At 36.9% G+C, this 18,188-nt stretch overlaps 1 protein-coding gene across 2 annotated transcripts in view; it reads left to right on the plus strand.

Moving 5' to 3' along the window:
- The window catches only part of FILIP1 (filamin A interacting protein 1), a 207,663-nt gene that overhangs the window by 134,719 nt on the left and 54,756 nt on the right, over positions 1 to 18,188 (plus strand). For both annotated transcript variants that reach the window (XM_076003180.1, XM_012743151.3), the window contains exon 3: positions 17,698 to 17,871. In XM_076003180.1, coding sequence (XP_075859295.1) covers positions 17,698 to 17,871 — 174 coding nt within the window. The remainder of the gene's footprint in view (positions 1 to 17,697; positions 17,872 to 18,188) is intronic.

The following is an 18,188-nucleotide window of genomic DNA, read 5'->3' on the forward strand; positions in this document are numbered from 1 at the left end:
TGTGCTTTAAGGAGAAAATATGTGGATTAGATAAGTCTCCTTTAGGCATGTGTTATAGTGGTATTGGTCATGGGTTCAATGTTAATTAATCAACAGTTTATATTAAATAAGGTGTCTTTAAACAGAAAAACACATAAAACAAGGGAATGTATTGATTGGTTGATGAAAATATTGTGAAAAACAGCTCACAGGAACCTGTGTTTCCCCTAAGAGCAATGGGTTCAGGATTCGCGAATTTCACATTTGTCAGAACTTTCCAGAGCATAACTGCTACTGTGAATGATGAGAATCAGCTGTAGTTCATTTTTATTTATTCCTCATATGCAATAAGGAACCTGAATCACGGGGATTTTGTGAAAATAAATGAAACTAATAAGCCAATATCTTTTGTAATCTAAACTTTCTGTAATGAAAGGTAAAAGGTAGATTTTTAAAAAGCAGTTCTGTCCTCAAAGGAGAAAATGTACATGCTTTGAAAAGGAGAAGCACGAGAAATTGATGGGTAAGTGGAACAGACACACACACACACACATACACACACACACACACACTTCATTCTTTTAACAAATGATTATTGGACACCCACTTGTGTCAGTCATTGAGCTAGGGTTTAGGGACACAAAAGACAACAAGAAGCTGCTGCTCTCACTGAGTTCTCAGTCTTGGAGGCAGGGAGAAAAGGGACAATTATAATTACAAAATCTTTGTAATTATGCTGTGATTAGGAAAGTACCAGGAATCAGAAATGGCAATTCTATAAATTTTATGCCCTTTCTCAAATCACAGAACAGCACATGTCTTCTAAACCACAAACTTTGGTTCATGGTTGGTAACAAACTATTGTTACCTAAACTTAGGTAACAGTGCACATGAGATGCTCTTGTTCAAAAAAAAACTTTAATGTGCCTCATCTCTGGTCCAATATACTGAAAAGGCAAGATAAGTTTATGAGCAGATGCAATCAACTACACTTTCTCTTTGAAAAGGTACGTTTGGCATTTCAGATGAAAATGCCTTCTAAGGCCAAATATTGCCCATGAAAAGCAGTTAACAAATCACAAATCATACAGAAGTTTTGTGGCTTTTTCAGGGATCTCCTTTCTTTAAACAAGGACATTCCAAATAGGAACTCTATAGGCATATTGTTAAATATCAAAGACACAATTTTTTAAAAACTTAACATTTCTATTTTTTGTACTTGTTTTTTATTTTCGTTTCCTAAACCAGAGGGCTTGATTTGGTTGCATCCTTCATCTATAAGCAATGTCTCCTTTCAACATCAGTGCTAGCAAGATGTAACATTGTTTCTTACTGACTCTAGGTTTTAAACAGAATACTAAGAAAAGTTTAGAAAAATTGGTCTTATTTCTGCCATAATAGACTCTTTTGATAGTGGGAATGGGGGAACTGCAGGCTCTAGAGCAGGGGTGGGGAACCTTTTCATGTTGGAAGTCTGCATTAATTTAGCCGTAATCAAATAAGGCCGCATTCAAGAAAATTCAGTTCGATACACTTAAAAATGTACATTATTTTGTAAAAATCTAACTACTTAATAATTTCAAAAAATGAAAACTATTTGTATATTTTAAAGTTAACTGACCTTTTAATGACTTTGTTGTGTCTACTTTTCGTAGAAAGCATTTGAATATTTGGTTGCAGCATGGGGGTCTGCAATTTCACTTGGTGGATATCAATCATTTGTGACCTTAAGGGCATCTTGATTTGGGTTAGGTAGATTTGCAGCAATAAGTGATTGAAAAGCGAGAAAGTATTTTTGGGCATGTTGCCAAAGGCGTGGGTATTCTATTGAATTTTTCCATATTTCAATTGGATCTTTCTTAGCATCAATGACTTTAAAATGTTATCTACTGAAAGCTCAATCAGTTCTCTCTTTAGGTGCCTTGGTGATATCAACTAGGTGAGGCTGAAATGCTAATTTGAGTATGAGGTCATGATTCTTAAAGTCAGTGAACCTTTCATTGTATTCTCCAATTAATAGATCCATAACAGCTGCATGTTCTACAAATGATTCACCTATATCATCCTGTTCACCAATAACCTTTGCTAACTGGAGAAAATATTCATCTGAAATTTCCTTTTGAAGAATTGTTTTGAAAAAAGTTAGCTTTTTTTGAAATGCTTGGGTTTTTTTTTTTGCCACATATCATATATAGACTTAGTTTTATCTTGCAAATAAATATTCAAGTTGTTTGGATTTGACATGATATCACACAGCAATGCTGCATTCCTATAAAATCTTCTTTCAATAATTCACAATGTTGAATCTGTTCTTCATAAAATTTAACTATCTGTTCTCACAGAGATAAAATTTTGGCTAACACCTGTTCCTTTGATAGCCAATGCACTTTAGAATGATACAGCAAATCCACACTGAATACCTCATTGTTCAACTTTAGTATGTTCCAAAACTGAGGATGCTGTGTTGCATTTACATGGATACAGTTAACCATACCTATAATTCATTGCAAAGTGTCACTTAACATAGTAGCTTTAGCACAGAGATTTTGCTGATGCAAGATACAATGAAAAGAAATGAGAGCATCTGGATCTGTTAATACTATTTTTGTCTGTGCAGTAAACCCTTCACGTTTTCTTTCATGGAAGGTGCACCATCCGTTTATACACACACTCACTAAATTTACCAAATTCAGTCCAACTTTGTGACATTTCTCTTGGAAGTTGTTGAAGAACTCTATTGCCTGTGTTCTGGTTATAAGAGTGCCCAAAGCGAGTAACTCTTTGTAGCAAAGAAAATTTTCTGTTATGATCCAAATGAAGTAAAAAACCTGTGTCAAGTCAGTATTACAAATTGATTCATCCTAAGTGATTGAATAATGTATATTTTTTTCTTTTGAAGTATTGCATGAAGTTGTTCTGTTAAGTTGAAGGCTAATTCATGCTGCTGCTCAGTTATGGTACTCCTTGAAAGAGGCGCCATTTGTGCTTTGAAACAGGGTTTAAGCATCCTACAGTTTCGACAATGCATTCTTTCACAATTTCTACTTCACTGAATGGCTTCCCTTTTTTCCTGAATATATAAGCTACTTTATAAGTTGCTTCAGTGGCATTATTTCCAGGTCTTATTGCTGCTTGAAAGAATTGTCTTTGCTTTTGCTTTTCACCTTTTAATTCTGCAATACAACCTTTCACACCTCCCCCTCTAATTTAAAATATTTGTGGTCCTTATGAGTGTTATAATGCTGATGAGTATTGAATTTCTTTAATATTGATGTAGCAGCATCAAAAAGCAAGCAAATCATCTTATCTTTAGCAGAAACAAGATAATATTGTAGTTCCCAATCCTCATTAAAAAATCTGCTTTCTTCCTTCAGTGTGCTCTTGTTCTTTAACATGATGGGTGGTTAAGCAGACAAAATTTAAAAACACTGTTGAGCTGTGCACCTATTCACAAATTCCACTTCAAACAGAACCACAGTGAACTGTTGTCAAAAACTGATAACAGACTGGCATACTCGACCCCCCCCCCCAAAAGCTCACCAACCAGCCTTGTGCAGGAACGGTGCCAATCATGCAGGAGAAGTTAGAACTAAATCATGAGCATAGCAGCCATCAGTTTAGCTTTTATGGCTTACTAATGTTCTGATTGTGCCGGTCAATCTGGGAGGATTACTATGTTGAAACTTATTTTGTTCTTTGGTATTTTAAATATGTTCATTTAAAAGATAAAATTAAAATATAAAAGATGAATTAAAATATATTAATAAAAATAAAAGGATTTGTTCTGTAAAATTTAGATTCAATCAAAAGGCATAAGGAGCTAGAAGGCCACATGTGGTCTTAAGGCTGCAGGTTCCCCACCCCTGCTCTCGAGTAAACAGTGTAGTCCAAATTCTTGAATTAGAGACAGAGCTGCTTCTTCAAATCACACCAATAAATAGAGCAAGAGGCTTAGAAGTGTAGCACAAGCTGACATGGGGCTGCCAGTGGTCTGTTAGGTTCGTGGCATACAAATCACAGGTATTGTTATGGGTGGTTTGGGCAGTCACAGGATATCGGCAGTATATAGGATGAGAAAAACTGCCTTGGCCTTTGACCTATTGATTTAGTTTGTGGAAAGGCTTTTGGTTATGTTGCCCAATAGATCCAGCTGTTCCACATCAGCAATTCACTCCAACAAGAAAAAACAAAGAGGAAATTGTCTTTTATTGGACATCTACTGTGTGTCAGGCATTGTTTTAGTCACTTCGCAAGTATTTCATTCTCATACAGGCTGGGGAGCTGAAGTTCAGAGCCAGGTGGCCCAAGATCACATAGCTATAGTAAACAGCAAAGCCATAATGTGTCTGTTTCACTCCCAAGGTGTGAGGTAACTAATTTACCAGGTATTTTGTATACATCAGCTCATGTAAAATCTGTGAGGTAGCTATTGCTACGCCCATTTTACAGATGAAGAGACTGAGTTCAAAGAGGCTAACTCACTAATGCAGGGTCACACTAGCAGCAGTACTGATGCATATTTCTAACCCAAGATTCCCAAGTGTATGCTATTTTTACCCCACTGGACCTCTTGAGTAGAAGTAAAAGCAAAAAATTATCTCTAAGTTTGCATTAGGAACTTGCTAAAAAAGAAAAATGAAAAGCAAGTGGATTTAGTAACCACATAACAGTGTTCATCTTCAGTATATCAAAAAATTGATACTTATAATGACCATCGTGAGTTTTAGACATTAACTTATATATGTTATAGTCTTTTTAAGTAGAGAGGAACTTTATAATACATTTGCGGATATATCTACGGCCAAATTCTTAAAATGAAAAACTCTGGTATTTAAAGTGCTAACTCTATTTTTTTTTTTTTGTAAAAGTAGATAGTGTGACATTCCCCATGGATTCAGAATGTCTGAGATTTTCTTGTGTTTTTGTTAAAAAAAAATTCTACTGTGATATTGCTAAGTTGGCCAAATGTATGTTATAAATACAGAATTCACTTAGGTCAGAGGCTGAAATGAATAGATTGGAAAATAGAGTAAACCTAAAGGAACTCACTGTTATGCGATTCAGATAAACCTCATGTATACATTCTATCTGAACAACGTCGTCGTCTTATCTTGTTTGGTTGAAATAATTTCTCTTTTGAAAAAGTATCACCCATATTTCTCAGCCCTCATCAGTCTGAAGATAAAAATAAGATCAAAGACTTTATAAAGCTATCTTTTCCCTCTCCTGCTTCTGCCCCTTCCTGCCAGATGGAAATGCCAAGCTCCTTTTGATTTCTCTCTTGAGTCTTAGAAGGCCCCAGAGAATGACCCACACGTGTTCTGTATGCTCCTTTGGGCCGACATGACATCGGCATTCACCGTTTTGCCCTTTTTACCTCCTCTGCTCGCTGTGGTCGTGATGGCTCCCCTGTGAGTGCCTGCTGGAAGCACAGCCAACACCCCTGCTGTGCCCAAAAGCCTCTCTCTTCTGTTTATGTCAGTTGATGTCTACTTGGAGGCTCTTCAGGAGGATGTCTACACTGGGAGCAGGATGCGAGATATTAGAGGGCTGCTCCTCCCCACCTTCCCCTTTTACTGCTGAAACTGCGATGCTTTGAATTCTAATTTACCAATTCCTTTAGTTTTTATTTGGGTCTTTCATGGCAATCCCTCACCCCAGGACTCAGACGTGAGTCGAGGGGGGTGGGCTGGATGGGAGCCTGAGTGACAGGCGTTGTGCTGCACTCAGAGTCACCCTTCCCCTCTGACCCTGCTCCATTGTCCTTCAGCCAAAATGGTGCCCTTCCTCCCTAGGGATGAGTTTTTTCCCAGGAGAAGCAGCCTTGGTCCCCCATGCAAATAGTTCTGGGGCAAGGCCACCCTGCCAGTCGGGCCTCCAGATGAAAGGACATAGAAGGGTTGTACTCAAGCTGGAAAAATAACTTCTAGAGACTAACTGAAAAGGAGGCAATCACAGGAAAAAGTAAGAAGGAGGTGAAGAAAATGTAACCTAATAGGCAAAGTCCTGTGTACCATGGATGCTTGAACTGTCTGGGGTCTTATCTAGCTGGTTCATGTTCAGGGGATTAAATTTACTGAGCTGGATAAACAACCAGAGAGAGAAAATATAATCTAGTTGTGCCTTAAAAATGACTCCCCCATGTTCTAAAAAATTCAACTTCTCACCTGGTTTACAGAAAGCTGGCCCCTACCTGCTGATTACAAATAGAGGCAGGCAGTTTAAGGATTCTGCTGAAGGTCTTATTAGCACAGAATAAAAAGCTTGCAGTCTTTTGGAATTTAGGAAATTATACACTGTAGGATCATAGCACCGCATGGGGGAACCTGTGACCTTATCTAATTTCTAATCCAGGACACAGCAGCTGTCATACTATTAATATCCCAATGTGTGCAAAAAAAGAAGAAAGAAGAAAAACAGATAAGTACTAAAAATGTATTTAAATCCACGGATGACAGTTGTATTCAGATGACTAATCACAGGAAAAATATGACTGTATATGACTACAGTTTTATAATTTATTACATGGAATTTAACTGTTTTAAAATGGTAATCTCTAGATGGAGGATTGGGGATAATTTTTATTTTCTTTTCTTATTTGAATTTTTTGGGGATGAACAAGATACTTTTAAGTTTTTTAAATTGTGATAGAGTATATGTAATATAAAATTGACCATTTTAACCATTTTTAAGTGTACAGTTCAGTGGCATTAAGTATATTCACCTTGTTGTGAAACTATCACCACCATCATCCATCCCCGTAATTTTTTCATCTTCTATACTGGAAACTCTGTACCCTTTAAACAATAGTCCCCTCTTCCCTACTGCCACCTGCCCCTGGTAACCACCGTTCTACTTTTTGTGTCTATGATTTGACTACTCTAAGCACTTCATGTAATTGGAATCATACAGTATTTGTCCTTTTGTAACTGACTTATACTTAGCAGAACATCTTCAGGGCTCATCGATGCTGTAGCATGTGTCAGAGTTTTCTTCCTTTTTAATGCTGAATAGTATCCCACTGTATGTATACACAATATTTAGTTTATCCATTCATCTGTCAATGGACACTTGAGTTTCTTCCACTTTTTTCCCCAGATTTTAACTCCTCTTACTTATCATTCCCAGCCTTCCACTTTTTGACTATTGTAAATAACGTTGCTATGAATCTGGTGTATGAATAATCTGTTTGAGTCCCTGATTTCAATTCCCTTAGTTATATACCCAGAAGTGGAATTGCTGGATTATATGGTACTCTATTTTTAACTTTTTTTTTTTTTAACTTTTTGAGAAACTGTCATCCTGTTTTCTTACTTTTCACCAGTCATGCACAAGGCTTCCGATTTCTCTACATCCTCACCAACACTAATTACTTTCTGTTTTTTTGATGGTAGCCATCCTAATGGGTGTAAAGTGACATCTTATTGTGGTTTTGATTTGTATTTCCCTAATGACTTGTGATATTGAGCATCTTTTCATGTGCTTGTTAGCCATTTGTATATCTTCTCTGGAGAAATGTCTATTCAAGTCTTTTACCCATTTGAAAAAGTTTTTTTGAGTTGTAGGAGTTCTTTAATATTCTAGTTATTAATACCAATCATACATATTATTTGCAGATATTTTCTCCCATTCCATTGATTGCTTTTCACTCTGTTGATTGTATTCTTTGATGCCTGGAAGTTTTGAAATTTGATGTAGTCCAGTTTATCTATTTTTTCTTTTGTTCTCTGTGCTTTGGTGTCACATCCAAGAAATAATTGCCATATTTAATATCATAAAGCTTTTTCTCCTGTGCTTTTGTTCCTAAGGTTTCATCGTTTGAGCTCTAATATTTTGATTAATTTTCAGTTAATTTTTGTATATGCTATAAAGTAAGTGTCCAATTTCATTCTTTTGCATGTAGGTATCCAATTTTCCCAACACATTTGTTGAAAAGGCTCTCCTTTCCCCGCTGAATGGTCTTGTCATCCTTGTGGAAAATCATTTGACTATATATGCAAGAATTTATTTGTGGGCTCTTTATTCCATTGGTCTATATGTCTCTCTATGACAGTATCATATTGTTTTAATTAGTGTAATGTTGTAGTAAGTTGTGAAATCAGGAAGTGTAGACTTCCAACTTTGTTCTTTTTCAAGATTCTTTTATCTATTCAGAGTCCCTTGAGAATCCATATGAATTTTAGGATGTATTTTTCTATTTTTGTGAAAAACATCATGAGGATTTTGAGAATTTTACTTTTAAAAATTCAAGCTATCATGGTGATAGACAAAGCAAGTTTTAACATGATAAACACCATCTGCTTCTGATATTTTAATAAAAGATTTCTTTTAGGTGATAGTCTGAAGTGCTAGTCTTTAATGAACAAACTCTATAGAGACTTTTATGCTACTATTGACCATACAGTTGTGGAGAAAACTTTCTCCAGAGAAACCAAAAGTCACATTCTTAGGCCCAATGACCCTTTAAACTAACCATGTCTGAATGTTCTCCTTGTATGTTGCTGTATTACTCATCATGTTAACTTTACTTTCTCAAATGTGGAGGAAAAAAATGGATTTAATTTCTACAGTAATAGCTAATAACATTATAAATTACATAGCTTTTTTTTTCAATCTATTTATAATACTAGTATTTACTTAACTGGGATAACTAGTATAATTCAATTTGTATGAGATTTAAAGATAGTGCATTTCCTATTGCAACATTTTGGTGGAATGTACTGTTTTTCCTTATTCAGTTTACATACTTTCTTTCTGGAATAAACCTAAGAAGAACAAAGTGACTCCTAAATTGTAGACAGAGATGTCAGATGAAAGAGTAACGAGGTTGACAAAATGTAATTATTTAGATCTTTTGAACAAAACTAAGTATTTAAGGTTGTTCTGAGATCTTCAGTGCCAGTTTATGCCTCTCTGAGTTCATATCACTTAATTTTACTTTTCTTTATTTCAACAAATATTTATGGAATGTCTACTGCATGGCAGACGGTCTTTCAGGCACTATAAACACAGTCCCTGTGCTTACAGCAACTCACAGCCTAAGAAGGAAATAGAAAAATAAATTAATAAATTACTTTATGCAAATAGATACAGAGTGGTCCAGTCCCCAGAATGGGAAAGCAATCGCAGAATGGGCATGTACTGTTCTTCCAGGACCATCATTTCTAGGGGCTCCTTGGCTCACTATAGCAATGGGACCACATTTAAGCAGTTATCTAAATAATATGAAGAAGTGATAGTAGAGGAGAATCATGTTCTTGTTCTTCCATAAGCATAGTAGTGGGTTTATCCTTTCCACAAAGTGGATCCCTCATTTAAAGTCAGCAGCTCTTGGCAGGAGTGCCTTATTGAAGGTGTACAGTGTCTTTAGGTAGAGGTAGGCTTCTCAAACTTCCCACTTGGTATGTTTCCTCTCGGCCAACTGAGTGTACCACCATGCTAGCGACCATGGTTACATTGTTTAAGAGTCTAGGCTGGGCGCGGTGGCTCACACCTGTAATCCTAGCATTCTGGGAGGTGGGGTGGGTGGATCACTCAAGGTCAGGGGTTCAAAACCAGCCTGAGCAAGAGCAAGACCCCATCTCTACTAAAAAAAAAAATAGAAAGAAATTAATTGGCCAACTAAAAATATATAGAAAAAATGAGCTGGGCATGGTGGTGCATGCCTGTAGTCCCAGCTCCTTGGGAGGCTGAGGCCTCCTTGGGCCCAGGAGTTTGAGGTTGCTGTGAGCTAGGCTGACGCCACGGCACTCTAGCCTGGGCAACAAAGTGAGACTCTGTCTCAAAAAATAACTAACTAACTAAATAAATAAATAAATAAAAAGAGTCTGTCCCAAGCTTCTGACACAAGCAAATTTTTTTATGTCTTGTGTTTTGTCCCAAACACTCAGGTGAATATTGTACTCATTGTATTAATATTTATAGAAATTATATTAATATTCTGGAAGAATTTTAAGCTATTTACCACCCATCTCAAGTCTTTCAGTAACCTTAGTGCTTCAGGAGGATGTACCATGTTTTTCTTTAGGCTGCAAGGCTCACTGTCATTCCACTCTGTGCTGTCAGGGTTATGTACATCCCCATTTTAGAAGTATACAAAAAGCTGTGTCACAGGGGCATAAAAAGTAAGCATTTTTCCTAAACATTATAGTTTAAAAAAAAAGAAAAGATTGAAAAACTGCACAAGTTTAAAATATAGTTAAAAATATCACCAGACATAGTAATCGTTTTGGAAACATGATCAACAATATTTAGTTCCTGAGCATTGTAAGGCGACTTATGGCTGTCCTGCCACATGCTGGGGATATTATATAATATCTGGTCTCCTTTGACTTGGTGTTTGTCAAAGAGAGATCAACTTGTCCCAGTTTGTCTGGGACTGTCTTGGTTTTCGAAAGTCCAGCTTCATAAAACTCAGCTCCCCTTAGCCCCAGGCAAAGTGGGACAGTTGGTCACTCTCATTTGCCTAGAACTGGCAAACGCTTTCAACAGTTTCCAAGGACGTTCCTGGTTTAGGCTACTGGTCTGAAGTGACCATGATTTTTTGGTATAGAAAGGTCAGGGACTGATAACACAGGGAGAACATCAAGAAACCTCTGAGCAAGCAAGTCCCTGGGAATCAGATAACCCTGTCAAGAACCTTGAGCTAACACAGTACAAATTTTAAGTGCTTTTGATACTGACTTGGTCTATCCGTCCTACAGCAGTGGTTTCCAAATGCAGCTGTGCTTTAGAATCCCCTGCGGAGATATTTTAAAACACAATTCCTGGGCTGCCCCAACAGACTGGCTGACTCAGAATTTCTTTGTCTTTAACACAGCAGATGAGTGATCTTTCCACCACACAAATCTGACCATGTCACTCCAAAGCTTCTTGCTGTTCGTGACAAAATGCAGACTCATTGCTTGGCTTACAAGGCTTTTTATGAGTTTATCATTCCAGCCTCATATTGCACCATCCTATGCATCTAAATCTGTTTGGCCTTTGCATAGTCTTCCCTGGCCCTAGAGCACTCTCACCTTCCTTCCTCTTTCTCTGGCTCAAGGACTCATTGTGAGATTTGAGGTCACTTCCTCTAGGAAGTCTCTTTTTATTGTTTGTTTTTGAGGCAGAGTCTCACTCTGTTGCCTGGGCTAGAGTGCCGTGGCATCAGCCTAGCTTACAGCAACCTCAAACTCCTGGGCTCAAGCAATCCTACTGCCTCAGCCTCCCAAGTAGCTGGGACTATGGGCATTCGCCACCATGCCTGGCTAATTTTTATATATATATATATATATATATATATATATATATATATATATATATATATATATATATATATATTGTTATTGTTGTTGTTTGTTTGTTTTGTTTTTAGTTGTCCAGCTAATTTCTATGATTTTAGTAGAGATGGGGTGGGGGTCTCACTCTAGCTCAGGCTGATCTCGAACTTCTGAGCTCAAATGATCCTCCCACCTCGGCCTCCCAGAGTGCTAGGATTACAGGCATGAGCCACCACTCCCAGCCTTAGGAAGCCTCTTTTGTTAGCTCTGATTCAAAACAAGTGTTCTTCTAGATGAAGGTCTTAGCCCCCTATATCTTCTCCATCATGGGGCTTACTGTGCCATGTTGTAAATGACTTTCAATTCTTTGTATCTCTCTACATTTGAATTGCTGAGGATGCAATTGTATATCTCAATACCGAATACCGTGCATTGCACAAAGTGAATGTGTACAGATATTCATTGAATGCATGATTGGATTCAGCCCTCTTTTGAATCTATGCCACCTGTGTGGGTTTGACCTGCCAGGAGTTTTATTCTGTCTCCCTGCCCCTACCACCCCTCCTCTCCCAGCAAAGCCCAGATGCCCTCCCTTGATGTTTCAAAATGAATCACACACACACACACACACACACACACACACACACACACACACACACACACACACACACCAACCCACCTGTGGGCCCTGGGCTTCTCAGAGTAGCTCTTTGCTGCCCCCACATGTTTTGAATCAATCCCCTTATGCAGCCAACTGAGACAACCCCTTGGTCCACTTGGTGAAGTTCAGTTCTGGAGGGACATCCTTGTTCTTACCTCCCTATGCCTTCATTGGCACCGAGGAACTACGTCTGATGGAAGAAAACTATATGACTGTTTCTATATAGCCAAATCTCATATTTGTTCTATTCTATCCATCAGGAGTAATTAAGTTGAATATGTTTATTAAGTCTCTTTCCCCTCCAATCTCCTTTGTCCCCTCAAACAGAAGGTGGCAGCAAGTCTTCTGGAGTCTTCCTCAAAACACTCATCTCTGTGGGTCATTTTACAGGTATTTAAATACAGTAGTTTATGTAGCAGTTCCCCAGAACGCTAGAACTGTAGCCACTTGCTTCTGATAAACTGCTATGTGACAATAATAATGTTCAAGAACAGAAGTTTTCTTACATTCTGAATTTTATTTCTTTATAGAAAAATTAATAAATTTCTCAAAAATGGAGATGTAATTTTATCCCCAAGATGTAGGATCTTTTTTATATAGATTGAATCATATGTTTGAAGTGGTAAAATTTATTGTTATTACAGTCATCTTTCTTAATCCATTGATTAGACCAATACCACAATATTAATTATTAACTTACTATATTAAGCTCTTTTTTTTTTTTTTTTTTTTTTGCTCAAAGGTCCTGAGCTATTAAGCTCTTTTAAATAGCAGTAATTTATAGGCAACATTTTTATTCCTTCCATAATTATTATTACAGCAATTAAAGAGCCTTTAGTAAGTTCATGATGAATAGTGTGGTTCTAAATATATAATGCACAGTATTACATCACCATAGCCTCTTTTTCTTTGGTAATTAGTATGTAGGACAATTAAGATGAAATGCATAGTATATATAGCATATCATGATTAATACTGTTCAAGCACAAGTGCATTTTACAGATAAAAGTAATAGGTGTTTCACATCAGTTGGAACAAAAGACGGTATCTTTTAAGAGAATTAGGAATATTTAGTCAAGAAGATAAATACCAATAATATTTACATATTTTCAAATTGAATAGCTTAAACTATTAAACTGAAATAGCTTCCTATTTACACTTTTATTTATTTATTTTTTTTAGAGACAGGGTCTTGCTTTGTTGCCCAGGCTGGAGTGCAGTGGCACAATCATAGCTCACTGCAGCCTCAAACTCCTGGGCTCAAGCCATCCTCCTCCCTTAGCCTCCCACGTAGCTAGGACTACAGGCTACAGATGCATGCCACCATACTTGGCTAATTTTTCTTTTTGTGTGTTTGTGGGGGGGGGAATCTATCTACTGTTGCCCAGCTAGTCTTGAACTCCTAGCCTCAAGTAATCTTCCTGTCTTGGCCTACCAAAGTACTGAGGTTACAGGTAGACCGTACCTGACCCTATTTACAGTTTTAAAAGCACTACATTTGCATTATTTTGTTAGAACCTAACAAAGCTCTTATGAAGTTGGTGTCCCCATTTTACAGACAAGGAAACTGAGTCAGGGAGATTAAATAACTTTTGGAAAGAGACTGCTCTGATTTAAAAATTCTTTTCTGAAAAAATATTCTTAAGAGCAGGTTGTAAAATGTCTCATCAGTTAAACTATATCAGTCTTATATGTATATTTGATTAGGAAAAAATATATTATAAAATTCCTTTTCTCCTCATGCAGCAAAAAGTCTTCTAATGATAGAGACCTAACAGAAACGACAGTAAATTGTTACTATTGACTCAGCACCTACCGTGTGCCAAGTTCTAAATTAGGCATTTTATATATTTATATCTGATTTCAAACTAACAACATTATATAAGGAAGTTATTATGATCCTGTTTCATAGATGATAAAATTAAGTCAAAGCAATGTTAGCAGTTTGCATAAGTCACATGGCACAGCTAGGATTGGAAACTAATTCTGAGTCTCTTCAAAGCTCTTCAAAGCTACTTCTTCAAATTAGAATGAGCTCATTCTACTACACCATAATGTGAATTTTATTTCCATGTTTTATTTCAAATTCTTATGTGCCTGATAGCTTTAAGATTTATTTGATTTTCTTTATGCTCAGGTCATGTAGACTTGTGCTAACTAGCAGTAAAATTTATGCTCTCAAGATTATTTTATACAATTTATATTCGAGAGCCACTTTCTGATTATTTTTATCCATATTTAGGGACAACCACTTTTTCAGGAGGTCATTTGTAGAAATGCGATATGGAAATAGTTCTGCTGTGATTCCTTCAGCTCTCTTGTCAGTATGTGATAAATCAGACTAAATATTAGGTGGGAAAACCTATAATCCTTATATACTACCCTGTTTTCATTACTGCTACCCAGCTCAGTGGCTGTTCTACCTCTAGCTTACTGCTGTGTTTGAAATAATTCTAAAAGGAATCAAGCCAGTGCCCAAAGAAGGTATAGAAGAATCTTTGGGCAATCTTTGTTTTATATCTTCCTTTGTGTTAAATCCCAGAGACACTTGTGCATAGGGTTGTCTATAACTAGAATGAAGGTGGCTTTCTCACCATTGAGCAGATGGAAAGAGCTTTCTATTAAATTATTTGCCTTTGTTTCATGTGTGTAAAATAGGAATGATAAAGTATTTCTTCCTTCTTTACAAAAGTACAACTTTATAAGTATAAGTTTCTCTTTATAAAATTAATTATATGTTCACTGTAGAAAATTTAGAAAATACATACCTATAATAAGCAAAAAGAAGAGATTAAAAACAACTGTTAATCTCACTACCAAATATTTTAGTGTCTGTCTTCTAAGCCACTTTCTTTTAGTCTTTTAGAATTTTTTTTTAATTACCCAAGGACTATATGATCAAATCTATTTTTTAGCCTTTTATAATGGTTTTCTTTCTGAAGAATTTGAATGCTGCTTTTATTCTATTCTTTTCTTAAATATCCACTGTAATATGTTTAAAAGAACAGGGAAGAAGACCATTTGAAATATTTACATTTCATTTTGAATCGATATCTCAATGTATAATACAAATGACAGTATATTCTCTTATTTATTTTAACATTTAAAAATTTCTGTTTATTTTTTCAAAGGACAGTACATCCTCTTTTTTTTTGAACCTCGTCACGTGGGTAATAGGACAATACATTCTATGTCTGGCCCATAAGTCTTTATATTTCACATGATAAAAATGTGAGCTTTAGAAAACAACTTTTACTTCATCTTATTTAAAGATGGAAACGAGACAGTAGTTTGTTATCAAGACTCCCAGCTTGCCAACCTTCTATCATCGCCATTTTTTCACTTTTAAATGTGATTCTAAGTTTTCTTTCCTTGTCATTACATAAGTCACTAAATTCACAGTCCTGTGCTGCTTCTTTCAAGATGAATTTGTTTCCTTCAGCTTTGGCTAAAGCAAAAGGTTGATCTCAGGTGTGAGGGTGATTTAAAGGAGAAAGGTGATGATACCTTTCTAAGAAGAGAAATAGGAAAGTTGCATCTTGCAACTTGCATCAAAGTTGGAAAGTTTAGATTGGATAGTGCCAAGGACTTGTATTCAGTTTGGTTGCTGTGTCTCTGAACCTATTAGTGTGGCATAGTACTACTCTCAACCCTGGAATAACCTGGGAGCTTTAAAAAGTACTGACACATGGGTTCATCCCTAAAATGTTTGCGTGTAATCGGGCTGAAATGTCCTGGGCATTGGGATTTTTTAAAGTTTTTCAGGTGATTCCAACACAGTCAGGTTTGAAAACTATTATTTTAGAAGATGGGCCAGGTGCGGTGGCTCACGCCTGTAATCCTAGCACTCTGGGAGGCCGAGATGGGAGGATTGCTTGAGCTCAGGAGTTCGAGACCAGCCTGAGCAAGAGTGAGACCCCTGTATCTACTAAAAATAGAAATAAATTAGCTGGACAACTAAAAATATATAGAAAAAATGAGCCGGGCATGGTGGCTCATGCTTGTAGTCCCAGCTACTTGGGAGGCTGAGGCAGGAGGATCGCTTGAGCCCAGGAGTTTGAGGTTGCTGTGAGCTAGGCTGATGCCACGGCACTCTAGCCTGGGCAATAGAGTGAGACTCTGTCTCAAAAATAAATAAATAAATAAATAGAAGATGCAATATATATATTCACCTTGTCAGATGAACATAGGAGCACTTCCTGCCTGAAGATCAATAGCAATGTATGTAACTTAAGGCTCCTTCAGTGCAGATGCAGAGTTGTGCCTTGCACAAGGGTGCCTGGCAGAGGGGATGAACAGGAGATAAAATATAGCTCGCTCTTCACTCACTAGGTAAGCTGCCCTTTGACTCAGGGCTGTATCTCCTGGATGAAGTAGGTGGTTGTTTCTAATTAGCATGGTGTACAGGCTAGCCTGACACCGCATCTGTGCTTATTTTCTTTCACCTTTTGTAAGAGACACATTGCCTTTCCATTAAACTACTTTCTGACTTTTTCTCACTAACGTTCCAAACTTCTAGGCTGTTAAAAATAAATAATTTTCATTTTTGTCTGGAAATAAGTACATGTAAATGTGGCAGAGACACTGCAAATCTGCAAATTCATGTTCATTGATGTTTCAGTAATAAATTAGTCTTTAGCCATCTGGAATTAGATTAATTTAGAAACTAAAAAAGCAATAAAAATGAATAAACTTCAAGAAAGACAAACTTTATAATAGTCATACTGTGAATACTTGTGTTTGACTAGTTATCTTTCTTCTTTAGAATACCATTAGCCAGATTTATAATTTGAAGCCCATAATTAGCATTAATAGAGGAGAAAACTCTATTCCATTGGTACAGACTGAAACTGTGCTCCCAACCAGTTTGTTCTTTAGTACAAGTTGGAATAAAGTCAGGATACTTCTTACCCACCACCATTACTGGAAAAACAGCTCCAAGTGTGTGCCCAGATGGGTGTACCTTCAGCAAATGTCAGCCCTATCATAACTAGCAAGATCATCCCTGCTAATCAGCACAAAACACCATCCAGATGTATTTGCAATATGTGATGAGAACCAAAGACAATATGATATAAAACCTATAATCGCAGTTTTCTTGAGAGCTTCAACACCATGTTAACGTTGTGTTAAGAAACCAAAAGAACAACTTCGATCCACCAACTTGACTCATCTGACTGACAGTGTGGGTGCTGAAGGGGTAAAATTTCACCTTTATTGTGAATACATATTAGATTGAAAAGGACAGCCTAGCACTATGTGAGTTCCCAACCATATGTTTCCATGCAAAATGTGTCACTTGATGAGAAACAGGAAATCACCCATAAAGGCTGTTTGTTAATTGCACATGAAGTTGTAACTAGAATGGAGGCAGCAGGGTTTTATTTTAAACCAGATTTGAATACTACATTGTGAGCATGAATAGAAAACTAGCAATTTTTAGACTGTCACTGACCTCATGTGCACTGAAATGGGTTGAGTATCCCAGGACCAGCTCTACCTGCCTCCCACCCACCCACCCGCTGAATAATTGCTGCTTAGATAAAGCAATTTTTATGTAGTTAATATTAGCACAAACCATCTTTCCTGCTTGCCTGCTTCCTAGCAACCTGAAGCAGAGGATCTGCTTGCCAATCTGCTTTTGATAAAAAAATAAAATACGAACAGAATACCCAGTGAATTTGCCAGTAGCCCTGAAGAGGTGGGGATGTATTCAATAAGCTCCGTGTTGATCTTGTGAGCCCAGTATGTGATTTACATTGTCAACATCTGACCTTTCTGCACTTACTAACACAGGCCAGAGAAGATGTGATCCACATGCTCAAGACCGAGAAAACCAAGCCTGAAGTTCTGGAGGCTCACTACGGGTCTGCAGAGCCAGAGAAAGTGCTTCGGGTCCTGCACCGAGATGCCATCCTTGCCCAGGAGAAGTCCATAGGAGAAGACGTCTATGAGAAACCGATTTCAGAGGTAAAAATATACCGCCAACATGTTCCCCTAGAAGGGAGCCTCCCAGAAATATCTCCACATTCTTCCATTTACATGCTTTAACACTTCTTGCAAAGGCAAAATTTTTATTATTTACTAATATAGAATTAAAGCATAATTAAATAATTCAAGGGTTATAATGGATAAATTTCAATTACAAGAATTTTAGAAGCTTTTCCTTAAATATACTTAGAGCCAGAAATATATTTTTCCATGTGATATGATAGTTATACATATTACTCTTTTACTTCTCTAAGAAATGATGTGTGTGAAATTTTGAAATGTTTACCAATTTTGAC

Source organism: Microcebus murinus, chromosome 5 (assembly GCF_040939455.1).
Source record: "Microcebus murinus isolate Inina chromosome 5, M.murinus_Inina_mat1.0, whole genome shotgun sequence".
In the NCBI taxonomy this organism is placed as follows: Eukaryota; Metazoa; Chordata; class Mammalia; order Primates; family Cheirogaleidae; genus Microcebus; species Microcebus murinus.